This window comes from Nilaparvata lugens, chromosome 11, assembly GCF_014356525.2.
Source record: "Nilaparvata lugens isolate BPH chromosome 11, ASM1435652v1, whole genome shotgun sequence".
Lineage (NCBI taxonomy): Eukaryota > Metazoa > Arthropoda > Insecta > Hemiptera > Delphacidae > Nilaparvata > Nilaparvata lugens.
This window is the reverse complement of record NC_052514.1, coordinates 3,150,652-3,163,817: the sequence shown is the minus strand read 5'-3', so window position 1 is coordinate 3,163,817 and position 13,166 is coordinate 3,150,652. Positions and strand designations below refer to the sequence as shown.

General features: G+C 34.6%; 1 protein-coding gene across 3 annotated transcripts; it reads right to left on the bottom strand.

Moving 5' to 3' along the window:
- Positions 1-1,187: 1,187 nt before the first annotated feature.
- LOC111045343 (ketohexokinase-like) lies at positions 1,188-13,075 on the bottom strand. Of its 3 annotated transcripts, none has more exons than XM_039437421.1 (6): positions 13,057-13,075; positions 11,559-11,675; positions 9,746-9,953; positions 6,217-6,446; positions 3,569-3,726; positions 1,192-1,523 (listed from the first exon to the last, which is right to left on the bottom strand). In XM_039437421.1, exons 2-6 carry the CDS (start codon positions 11,657-11,659, stop codon positions 1,414-1,416), a joined length of 807 nt encoding a protein of 268 aa, XP_039293355.1. In that variant the 5' UTR covers positions 11,660-11,675; positions 13,057-13,075; the 3' UTR covers positions 1,192-1,413. The 3 variants fall into 3 exon arrangements, with proteins under 3 accessions (XP_039293356.1, XP_039293355.1, XP_039293354.1); XM_039437420.1 differs by lacking the exon at positions 13,057-13,075 and adding an exon at positions 12,642-12,996 and having other exon boundaries at positions 1,194-1,523; XM_039437422.1 differs by lacking the exons at positions 11,559-11,675; positions 13,057-13,075 and adding an exon at positions 12,642-12,997 and having other exon boundaries at positions 1,188-1,523.
- Positions 13,076-13,166: the final 91 nt, after the last annotated feature.

The following is a 13,166-nucleotide window of genomic DNA, read 5'->3' as shown; positions in this document are numbered from 1 at the left end:
GGATTGGATAAATAATGATAATTTATAGTAATCAATTCTTTATTAAATAAAAAAAATCTGGTGTGGCGCACTCACACAACTTTCCTTGGCGTTATAAAAATTGATCACCTGACGCTAGTGTTCACGCGCATCTCAAGTATACTATTCTAAGATCTGAGTCAGCTGGTGACAGGACATAACGCTGGAGACACACGAGGTCTGCTATCGGTATCTCTTCATAGTGAATGATTTAATAGAATCAACAGTTTGCAATTGAATTATCACATTTTCTCGAATTTCGAGCTTATTTTCAATTTTAGGTGAAAATTTTACTAAACATTAATTGTTGAGATTTTTATGCTCAATTTTTTCCACTTGAAAGGTTTTGTTTAAATTGTATCTGAAGCCTGATAATTGGAATCTAAAATCAAACTTTGCATAGATTGGGTGGAGCTCCTGAAATTTTTACAGATATAGGACTTGTGACAGTTGATAGAGCTTATCAATTACTATTTTAGGTATAAATTTGATCAAAATCGTTGGAGCCGTTTTCGAGAAAATCGCAAAAAACCTCTTTTTGACAAAATTATCGTCATTTCAGCCGCCATCTTGAATTGCATTTGATCGAAATCGTTCGTGTCGGATTCTTATATTGTAAGGACCTCAAGTTCCAAATTTCAAGTCATTCCGTTGATTGGGAGATGAGATATCGTGTACACATTCACTCATACACACACACACACACATACAGAGTGTGTATACAATACCCAAAAACCACTTTTTTGGTCTCAGGGGACCTTGAAACGTATAGAAATTGGGGTACCTTAATTTTTTTCGGAAAGCAAATACTTTCCTCACCTATGGTAATAGGGCAAGGAAATTAAAAAGTAAAGTAAATTCGTATGGCTTTTGTTGGTGGGGAGTCCCTTGCGGGAAGGTCCCACCCTGAATATATAATTAAAGCCGTCAATGGGCCTTACGACTGTCATACTTCAGCCGGGACCGACAATTTAACGTGCCCATCCGATAACACGGGAGTGATCTGGTTAAAAAGCTTTTGGTAATGATTGGGTTTGAACCCGGGATCTTTATGCTGCTACGCAAGCACTCTATCCACTAGACCACGGATCACTCCAAGGAAAGTAAAAATACCACAATATCAACTACACAAAAAAAAACTCTTTATTGCCAAAAAACAATGTCCAGGTATACAAAATCAAAGTACATCGATATAAAGAATGAATATAAGGTTTTAGTTTATGTTCATAATTATTGCATTAATCAGTCTATAAAAAATATTTTCGATGAATTTACGGAAAGTTTTCTAGTTTTTGTTTGATTTTTAAATTTAATGCATATTTTTTTACAATTATAGAGTATTAATAGTATTTTTATTATATTATTATTAATATAATTAATATTAATTATTAATAATTAATTTAGTATACCCTGACATACAGTCTTCAGTTGTGAGAAACCTTTGATTCCAGTCTTTGCTCCAGCCACCTTACAAGCAAATTCTACACTTTTGTCCAATTCATGTCCTGAAAATGAATAATAAACTATTTTATAGATCCGCATATTTTCGCATATTAATAATAATTGATGAAGAAATCTAAGTAAAGGCAGGGGCACATATAACCGCGCCGAGCCTGACGTACAGACGAGCTAAGCCCACGACACGGTGATGGTAGGAGAAGACACATATCCGTGCGACAGCCGAGCGGCAGCAGTGTCTCAGTTCTGTAGTGCTACTGTGGTCTGATTTATGAATGTGTTAAACTATTGTTAATAATATGGAGTGGCCGTAGTCGAGTGGATCAGATGCTGGCTTCATGATTCAGAGGTCCGGGTTCAAATCCCGGCCCGGGCAAGATATTTATCTCGAGCCACTACCGTGTTTCGGATGGACACGTTAAGCCGTCGGTCCCGGCTGCCTAAAAAGCAGTCGTTAGGTCATGTCAGAGGCCCTGAAATTGATCAGTTGCAACCTGAAAACTCCGACACCAGACCTGAGCCAGCCAGGTCACTCGATATTATTATTATTTATTTATTCATTTATTAGAACAGTCACAAACACGATATTTGGAAAGAGAAACAGACAATTGCCCAAAACTTCTTCAATTCCTTGATTTTGGCACATAAATAGTCCAAAGTGAGGTTAAGTTTAAAATTTCTGTTTTCACCAAGATTAACACTCAGAGAATAGGTATTCGAGATATGACTGATGAATTTTGAATTTCGAAGGGTTGATAAGTGCCGGAAATAACACTAAACAATCCGAAAGTTTCAATAATATTGAAAAAAAAATTATTATTGTTAATAATATAACACTATTAAAGCTTGTTACATCCGATTTAGATTTATATTTCTCAATTTTAAACTAATTACATGTAGACACAAAAGATGAGAATCATAGTGCTGGTATTTTATATTTCGGAGCATAACAATACCACAATCAGTCAAGTATCGGAAATATATATCAGCAATAAAATTGTTATCTACTGCCTTATGAATCTAAACGTACCGTAATTAGTTTTAAATATAAGACACAGTCACTGGTTCCTTCTTTCATACTTTTTTGCTTATTTTATCATTTATTATATTATGTGCCGGTTGCACAAAAGCCGGTTAAATTTTAACCGTGATTACTTCCACGAGAACCTATCAGAGGTTCTTATCAGAAAGGCCTTCTCTGATTGGTTCTCGTAAAATTAATCACGGTTAAAATTTAACCGCTTTTGTGCAACCGGGCCTCAGTCTATCATACCTTTGGCTTAACATATTTGGTTCTACTTTTACTTTTGGTTTAACTTATTTTTCCGTTCAACCATATTTCTCATCACTTTGATCGTACAAAACTGGAAATTCCGTATCTCTTCAATAAGTTTTTCACTCTCTATGTTGAACGAGGCCGCACCGTCTCCGTCAAATTTCTTATTTTTAATATTCTTTCCGAAGAATGGACATTGATATGTCCAAAGCTCCGCCAATTTATGTAGATGCATAACAATATAATTATCTATAGTTATTATATTACAAATTACTTTTTCATATCATATACTTTCAATAATTATTTTCTTAGTCTATATTATGTAATTAATCTATAATTTTGCTGTATTGTAAGCTATTGTATATAAGTGTATAAGCCAGTATATATTGTAATCTACATAAATAAAGTACTCAATCAATCAATCAAAAAGTAAACTGAACTATAGTGAGGTCCACGTTATAATGACAGTGGATGAAGATAGAAGAATAGGGATGACGATTCTCTGCATTAATTAATCATAATTCTACACTGTCAAAAACATAATTGGCACCGTTGTGGACCTAGAAAAGGATAGTACAACCGGCTTTGTTGAATGATAGACAAGGATAGCAAACCAAAGTTGATCAAATACTGTCATTATAACGTGGACGTCACTATAGTCGGTGACGGTGCTGACGTGGTGCGGTAGTATGTGTCCCTACACGTTTGAAAGCATTTGTTTTCTCACTCGCCGTAGTACGTCCGACACTCGGCAGTACCGAGGCGTGGGCTCGGTGCGGTTAAGTGTGTCCCGGCCATAAATCTGTATGAATTTACCTTCATTAAGACTATGTATAAGGGCAGCCGCAAACGTATCTCCTGCTCCCAGAGTATCAACTGTTTTTTGCTGTAAGAAGGCTGGTGAATGCTTCAAGCCAATATTGTCAGTGTATCCTGTAGCACCCTCCGTTCCCCAGACACTTATCAATGTGGCTCTACAAAACAAATGTTCACTATTATTCAATAGAATATTGAATAGAAAGACTTCAAATTATTCACTTTACCAATAATTTATTAACGATCTAGCAGTCTAAAAACGGACATAACAGGAATCGGCTTGGACCATTTCTGGAATGTGGTGGGAAGAATTACCAAGTAGTTGACAATTTCACGTACTTAGGAAGTTGTGTGACCAATTGTAATGAGGAGCAAAAAGAAATTCAAAAACGTATCCTTGCCGCCAATCGCACATCTTTCTCATTACTGAGCATACTCAAGAATAAAAATGTACACCGTATATGTAAAATAGAGCTCTATAAGAGTATATAAGAACGGTGGTTTGCTACGGTAGTGAAGCTTGGACTATCACAGCCAGAACAGCGGGTATCTTGGATGTGTTTGAGAGAAAAATTCTGAGAAGAATCTATGGACCGGTTTGCGAGGATGGACAATGGCGCATACGTACGAATGCTGAATTGAAAGAGCTTTATGCAGAGCCCCAATTATCGGCCCACATAAAATTGATGCGCCTCCGATGGGCAGGGCATGTGCAAAGAATGCCTGAAACACGAGTGCCAACTGCCAAGGAAAGTGTTGGTTGGTCAGCCTGGAGGAAGACGACCTGTAGGGAGACCAAGGGAGCGATGGGAGGATAGAGTGCAGAAGGATGCTAATGAAATGTTACAATAAATTAAGGGGATGGAAGAGAGCGGCGTTAGATAGAGATGGATGGAGGCGTATTTTGGTTGAGGCCAGAGCCCGATTTGGGCTGTAGCGCCATTGGAGAGAGAGAGAGTCTAAAAACGGAAACCGAGGAATATATTGGTGGACCAGTCTGGTTACTTTCAGCTGTTTGTTTTTTGGTCCTGCAAAATTATTTCTTCAGTATGTGAATATTTCCTATTTTAGTGATAATAATATGACTTATTTGTTCTATGGTTTTGAAGCATACATTTAAAAATTTACTTTGTGAAAATAATTAAGGACTGAAAATGTTGTGAAGTGAACAACAACAAGTCTTAACCTATTTTGGACTATGTGTAACCTTATCTAAATTTGGGAGAGGAATAGCACAAGGTTACCTTATTTTTTCTCTCCCTATCATTTTGATGATTTACTTATTGTATGAATCAATAGATAATAAGCTTTTGACTTATACCATAACCACCTCTAATACAAGTCCCTGGCCTACGATATCGCAGCGTAGGCCTAGAATCTATAACATTATTGGTTAAATACTAGCTGATCTTTTTCACCAATCATGTATTAGATTCTAAGCCTACACTGCGACGTTGCAATATCGTATGCCGGGGCCTTGTATTAGAGGTGGCTATGCTTATACTCATATTGTGAAGAGCTTTCACAATTTTTGTGAAAGCTTTTGAAATTATTGTCTCAGCCAGAAATTGAAAAAATGATTCAATGTTTTTCGCTTTTTGAAATTATTGTCTCAGCCAGAAATTGAAAAAATTATTCAATGTTTATCTCAAAACTGTTTCATTAAGTGGTTAGTTATTTTTAAATAAGGATATATCTACCTCAATATTACCTCTATTTCTCAATATTACCTCATTACCTCACTATTAGCTCAATATTATCTCAAAACTGTTTCATTAAGTGGTATTCTGCAATAAGATACTATCATTTTATTTGAATGAATAAAATACAGATAAGATATATATTATAAACTATTCAAATTCGATTTTCAGAGTAGGATACAACTTCTAACCTAAACTTCCGAGGTCAATGACAACAAGCATTGACGTTGACATTCAGATTGGCCAAATTTCAAGTGTGCTAAAACAGCTAATCAAAAAACTTCATTATTTGTGTTTATTATTCAAGAATCAAAACATTTATAATAATATCATCTTATTGTCATTTGGAAGAATAAAAAGTATAAACTCAACCTCTTACATAATCTTTTAGGTTATTTAGACAAATCAGAATAAAAAATAAGAATACTTGTACAATTTCCTAATATTCAGATTACCTCAGATTTGCTAGAGCTATGACCTTCCTGTTTTGCTTTCGAAAGTGCCTAATAAACAATTATTCTCATATTTATACCGGTATTGTTTATTTTTCTGTGTGGCGAAAAATAACATTCTCACCATGGGCAAAAATGTTTTTCCGGCTCTCAATCTTTTCTAGTCCGAGGCCTACGGCCTCGGACTTGAAAACCGATTTCTAGCCGGAAAAGTCTCATTTTCGGCCCTAGGTGCGAAATATACTATTCCCATACAAGCTGTGATGACAGTATTATAGCAAATCTTACTTTAGAACAAATAACATAAATTTAATTAGGCCCAGTTACACAAAATAAAACTGTTGAATTTTAACTTTGATTAAGCCCTACTTTAATCACACGTCTTCCGCTTCTCTGATTGGTTCTCATGGCATTTAACCGTAATTAACAGTAATCTCTGTTAAAATTTAACACTTTGGGGAAACCAGGCTAGAATAATGATTACCAAATTACTCACCCGTTCCTTGTTGTGTGCCTGAACTTATCTATTGTTTCACTCATAGAATTGCAACCAGAGAAAATAGCAAAATCCTTGCCCAACAAAACCACATCTGCTAGCGTTATGAGTATCTCTTGTTCAGATCGTGGCTTTTCGATTTCAACTGAAATTTTCAACATAATTGTCGACTTTTCTCTCCATTCTAGTAAGAATTTCATCATTTCGGTGGTTTGTTTAATATTCCGACCCTGGAAATGAAGATTTTCTCATCTTTTAAAATATTCTCTTGGCTTTTCAATAATAATTATTGTTTGTTCTAAGAAATAATAATTGATTTTTAATAAAATTACTATATTAACCTTCCGGTAGTCGCGCCCTACTCAATCACACGAGCAGTCGCGTGTTGTATTTTGTACAACATCCAATTTTCCAAGTGTTATGTACTCTGTTTACTGTCAAAACATATCAATTGTATAACTATTATTTAAAGAAAAACCTAAATAAATGCTGTACATCACCCCGAAGAATTCTGCTACTGCAGACATTGACAACAGGGTTAACAGCATTTCTCATCGGGAATTGAACCCAGTACCTCCTAATTGCCGGTCAGGAATGCTTACCCTTACACCAAACTGACAATCTCTGGATATTTTTGAATAGTAGCGCTCATCGAATTTCCATCTAGCTGTTAACCCTGTTGTCAATGTCTGCAGTAGCAGAAGTCTTCGGGGTGATTTGCAGCATTTATTTAGGATTTTCGTTAAATAATAGTTATGTATTAATTAGCATTTGAATAAATGCATTCTCTATTGAATTCCATCTGTAACTGGTTGGCCGCTATGGCTTCGTATAAAATGAGCGCTGCTATCCAGAGATTGTCAGTTTGATGTAAAGGTAAGCATTCCTGACTGGCAATTGGAAGGTACCTGGTCCGATTTCCGGGCTGGCAACTAATTTTTGGATAGTAGTTCTCATCGAATTTCCATCTAGCTGTTAACCCTGTTATCAATGTCTGCAGTAGCAGAAGTCTTCGGGGTGATGTACAGCGTTTATTTAGGATTTTCGTTAAATAATAGTTATATATTATTAGCATTTGAATAAATGCATTCTGTATTTAATTCCATCTGTATTAATTGTATAATTACTTTTCCATCTTCTTGGATTATTTTACGCCTATGAACATTTGGATGATTACCATTTCATAGCCCAATAAGGTACATCAAGCAAAGACATCAATTCTGTGTTATTGGTTCGTTTACAGTCCCCGTATACAGTCTTTCCCTATCTTATGCACTGTGAGACTTATACACTGTAGCGACTAAATGACTGCTAAAGACTGAACCATTGCTCGGTTGATACTGCAACTCAGTGGAGTGATGAGGGGAAAGTTTTGGAATGCATAGGTGACTCATTCACTGATACCACCCCATTCGATAGTTTTTGTGCAGCAAAAAAACTGACACTCTTGTACTTTTTACAATAGCGCGACTGACGGAATGTTAAATAAAACTGATGGTTACATTTTTAATTAGAATATGGAACTTACTATTTCGGGCGAAAGAAAGCTGACAATTTTTTTCTATTTTTAGATTTTGAAAGCTGACAATTTTTTTCTATTTTTAGATTTTGGCAACCTATTAATTTGCATCGTTTGCTATCACTTTGCTAGCAAGTTAACAATCTTCTCATGATTTAAAAAACTAGTAGTTCTGTGAAAAATTGACCTCACGCAGTATTCTCATCCACAAGTACCTGATTGAAACTATAGACCTTATGGAAATACAGCAATAGAATGGCTTCTTCACACATCTGTGTAATCACTTGTCAGCTGATTTATGATGAATAATTCTATAGTCTGATTTCTACTCTAATATTGGCGTATGAAGGAGGCTCCTTTTTCCTTTTATATTATCCTTGAAATGCAAAATTTCCAAAAACTTTGTATATACTTCGATGCGCAATTTAAAAAGGAACATAGGTACCTGTCAAATTTCATGAAAATCTATTACCGCGTTTCGTCGTAAATGCGCAACATAAATAAACATTTAAACATTAAGAGAAATGCCAAACCGTCGACTTGAATCTTAGACCTCACTTCGCTCGGTCAATAAATTATTCACTAATTTGTAACCCAACTTTAAACAATCAATGTTCTAAAAATTTTGGAACAGAAGAAGTTTTGGGCTAGAGCATGCCGATATTAAAAATGAAAACTCTGAATTTGACACCAGACTTGGGTCAGCCAGGTCACCCGATATTATTATTTAAATTTCAAAATTGTTATTCAATAATTAAATAATAAACTATAAATAAACTAATAATAAAGTATAGCCAACCTCAAAGTATACCCAATAATATGTTGAGGAATCAAATTAATACAAATTGAACCAGCCAGATCACCCGATATTATTGACCGAGCAATGTGAGGTCCAAGATTCAAGTCGACGGTTTGGCATTTCTCTTAATGTTTAAATGTTTATATGTTAATAGGTATGTTTATAGCGGTAATAGATTTTCATGAAATTTGACAGGTATGTTCCTTTTTTAATTGCGCGTCGACGTATATACAAGGTTTTTGGAAATTTTGCATTTCTAGGATAATATAAAAGGAAAAAGGAGCCTCTTTCATACGCCAATATTAGAGTAAAAATCAGACTATAGGATTATTCATCATAAATCAGCTGACAAGTGATTACACAGATGTGTGGAGAAGCCAGTCTATTGCTGTATTACCATAAGGTCTATAGCTTCAATCAGGTACTTGAGAATGAGAATACTGCGTGAGGTCTACTGTTCACAACTACTAGTGTTGAACTACTAGTTTATTATCATTAAACGAAAATCCAAATTAAACTCATTAATCCAAATTAAAATCATTAAACGAGGTCTACTGTTCACAACTACTACTGTTCAACTACTAGTTTATTATCATTAAACGAAAATCCAAATTAAATGCTGTAATTCACCCCGAAGACTTCTGCTACTGCAAATATTGACAACACGGTAAACAGCTATATAGAAATTCGATGAGCGCTATACTATGCAAAAATTATTTGTCAGCCCGGGAATTGAACCCAGTACCTCCTAATTGCCGGTCAGGAACGCTTACCCTTACACCAAACTGACAATCTCTGGATATTTTTGAATAGTAGCGCTCATCGAATTTCCATCTAGCTGTTTACCCTGTTGTCAATATTGCAGTAGCAGAAGTCTTCGGTGAAATACAGCATTTTAATTTGGATTTTCTTTTAATAACAATAATTAATTTTATTAGCATTTGAATAGTATTGTATTGTATTGTAATTTATTTGCCAAATAATTTTACAGACATAAATCTACAATCACAAAATAATAACAAAAGTACAAAATTTTAGAAGTATACAGTACAATAATAAAAATTAACAATATTATAAGTAAACAAGTAAATAATTGTAATAATTGCAATATCTTAGTAATTTACATCTGTAGACCCGATATTATTATTATTATTATTATTATTCCGATATTAAAATTGTTATTCAATAAATAAATAAAAATGATAGCCTACCTCAAAGTGTACCCAAGAATATGCTGAGAAATCAATTTTTTCGAACTCGTGTATCTTGAGTTCCGGAAATGATTTATTTGAGTGTATAATTGTTCTGGACCCATTCTGTTTATTGATTATTACTGTAGAGAGAGGCAAATCTTGGCCAATATGACAGATACAATTCTCAGTACTGATATTATTCTCACTGAAATCCTTTATTGCAAATCTGTAAATTAAATAAAAGTTGGTGATTGGTTGATGATATACAATTCACTGTACATCAGAAACCAGATTATAAATATTATTTAGCACCTAGGCTACAAAATTTTCTTCATAACAGAAACATATTTATGTCTATAGTGAGGTCCAAGTTATAATGGCAGTGTTTGATTAGCAATGTTATTGCTATCCTTGTCTATCATTCAACAAAGCGGATAGTGCTATCACTTCATCGCTTTGCTCTGTTGCCAGATCGTCTATTAACAATGTAGAATTGATTAATAAAATATCTCATCTTATGAAAATTCATTATGAAGTTATTGAAAACTATAATTTCTTGCTTAATAAAATATAATTGATTATTTTAAACGAAAATGAACAGTTGATAATTAGATCAATAAACCTGAATCAGCTACCGTCTATAGAAGGCATTGACAAGACAGAGGATCGACAAAGGTGTTCTCCTATCTTTCCTCACTGCCATTATAACGTGGACCTCACTATAGTTGCGTTACTATCATCACACTATGAACAACACTATACAACTTTGCATAGTATTTTGAGAGAGCAACTTCAGTTGCCATTATATCGTGCTGATAAGTATAGGTATAGCAAGCATGATTTGCTCTTTCATTGAGAGAGCAACTTAAGTTGCCATTGCGTCATGGTGATAAATATAGCAAACATGAGTTGCTTTTTCATAATATTGGATGTGTTCAATGATGATTGCAACTTGGTTTGCATTGCGTTGCTATCGCCTGGTTGCTCTCTGTATCTACCCAGTGTAAAAGGTTTCATATCATTTACAGGATAAGTCGAACAACATAGATAATCAGAAAAGGAAACTCTTTCTGACTTTACTCTTTCTCGCTTTGCTCTGTCGCTAGGTCGTCTTTTACAAATGTAGAACAAAATATTTCATTTAATTATGAAAATTCATTATAAAATTATTAAAAATATAATTTCTTAAATTGAAAAATATAATTGCTTAACCTTCCGGCAGTCGCGCTGTTGTAAAAAGTACAACAGTGTCAGTGAATGAGTCACCTATGCATTCCAAAGCTTTTCCCTCATCACTCCACTGAGTTGCAGTATCAACCGAGCAATGGTTCAGTCTGTAGGTGCCATTTAGTCGCCACAGTGCATAAGATAGGGAAAGACTGTGTACGGGGACTGTAAACGAACCAATAACACAGAATTGATGGCTTTGCTTGATGTTCCTTATTGGGCTATGAAATGGTAATTATCGAAATGTTCATAGGCATAAAATAATCCAAGAAGATAGAAAAAGTAATTATACAATTAATTAATAAGTTTAACAGTAAACAGAGTACATAACACTTGGAAAATTGGATGTTGTACAAAATACAACACGCGACTGCTCGTGTGATTGAGTAGGGCGCGACTACCGGAAGGTTAATATGATATAAGTGATTATTTCAAACGAGAATGAACAGTCAATATTATATCAATAAACCTGTATCAGCTACCGTCTATAGAAGGCATTGATAAGACAGAGGATCGGCAACGTTTTTCTCCTATCATCTCCACTGCCTTCATAACGTGCACCTCGCTATAGATTTTTTAATTATTTTAATATTCTAATACTCACTCACTGAATAGATCGTTACTCATACTCCCTAGGAATTCACAGTCAGCTCCCAACTGTGATAATACAGTACACATATTCGACGCATTTCCTCCTCTTTGCATGTAATGATCTACAGATCTGAAAAATCAAGAAATTGTGAAATTTTGGTATCTTGATCTCAGGAGCTTTGATTTCCAAGGTTTTTGGAAATTTTGCATTTCAAGGATAATATAAAAGGAAAAAGGAGCCTCCTTCATACACCAATATTAGAGTAAAAATAAGACTATAGAATTATTCATCATAAATCAGCTGACAAGTGATTACACAGATGTGTGGAGAAGCCAGTCTATTGCTGTATTTCCATAAGGTCTATAGTTTCAATCAGGTACTTGTGTATGAGAATACTGCAAGAGGTCTACTGTTCACAGAACTACTATTATTAACTGTAGGCCACATTCTTGTTTAAAATAATCAAATACATTTTTAATGATTGAATAATTGACCGAGCGAAGTGAGTTTCAAGATTCAAGTCGACGGTTTGGCATTTCTCTTAATATTTAAATGTTGCACATTTACGGCGAAACGCGGTAATAGATTTTCATGAAATTTGACAGGTATGCTCCTTTTGTAATTGCGCGTCGACGTATATACAAGGTTTTTGGAAATTTTGCATTTCAAGGATAATATAAAAGGAAAAAGGAACTTCCTTCATATGCCAATATTAGAGTAAAAATCAGACTATATATATTTATAATTATTCTTCATAAATCAGCTGACAAGTGATTACCCATATGTGTGGAGAAGCCAGTCTATTGCTGTATTTCCATAACGTCTATAGTTTCAATCAGGTTCTTGTGGATGAGAATACTGCGTGAGGTCTACTGTTCATAGAACTACTAGTAAATATTTCCATAATGTAGATGAAATATTTTGTAAATCAATTAGACCTACATTTCTATATTGTAAAAACACGATCTGGCAGACCTAAAAGAGGATAGTGTCATCTGTTTTGTCGATTGATAGACAAGGATAGCAACACCAATGTTATTCAAATACTGCCATCGTAACATGGACCTCACTTTAATATTTTAGTCAAAAACTTACCTTCTGTCAGAATCTTCATCCGGAAAACATTCACACACCTGAACAATGTCCACGCAAACAAGTCCGACGCAAAGTATTTTCCTTGGTTTCATTTTTAAACTGATGTATAACCTCTTTAAACGCAAGAGAGCTGGTAGATGGTGAAATAAAAATGAAATAAATCTGGTTGAATCAGTTAACAACAAATTGTAATAATATTATTAAACGAAATTCCAAATTAATATTGACAGATTGAGTTGATTGGCTGAAAATGTAGGCCTAATGATATGCGAAAATAACTTTTTTATAACCTCCATTCCAACCAACGCTGAAAGTTTAAAGTTTGGAGTCTAACTCAGTGTAAGAAAGTGTGTTGTGAGATTTGAATCAAACTTATTTATGTCAGTACACACCATACAGAAGTATCAATACCTACCATCTAACCAATGCTGACAGCTTAAAGTGAGTCTCACTAGAACAGATAAGATGTGACCTTGACTTGGTTTCTATAGTGAGGTCCACCTTATAATGTTAGTGTTTGATTAG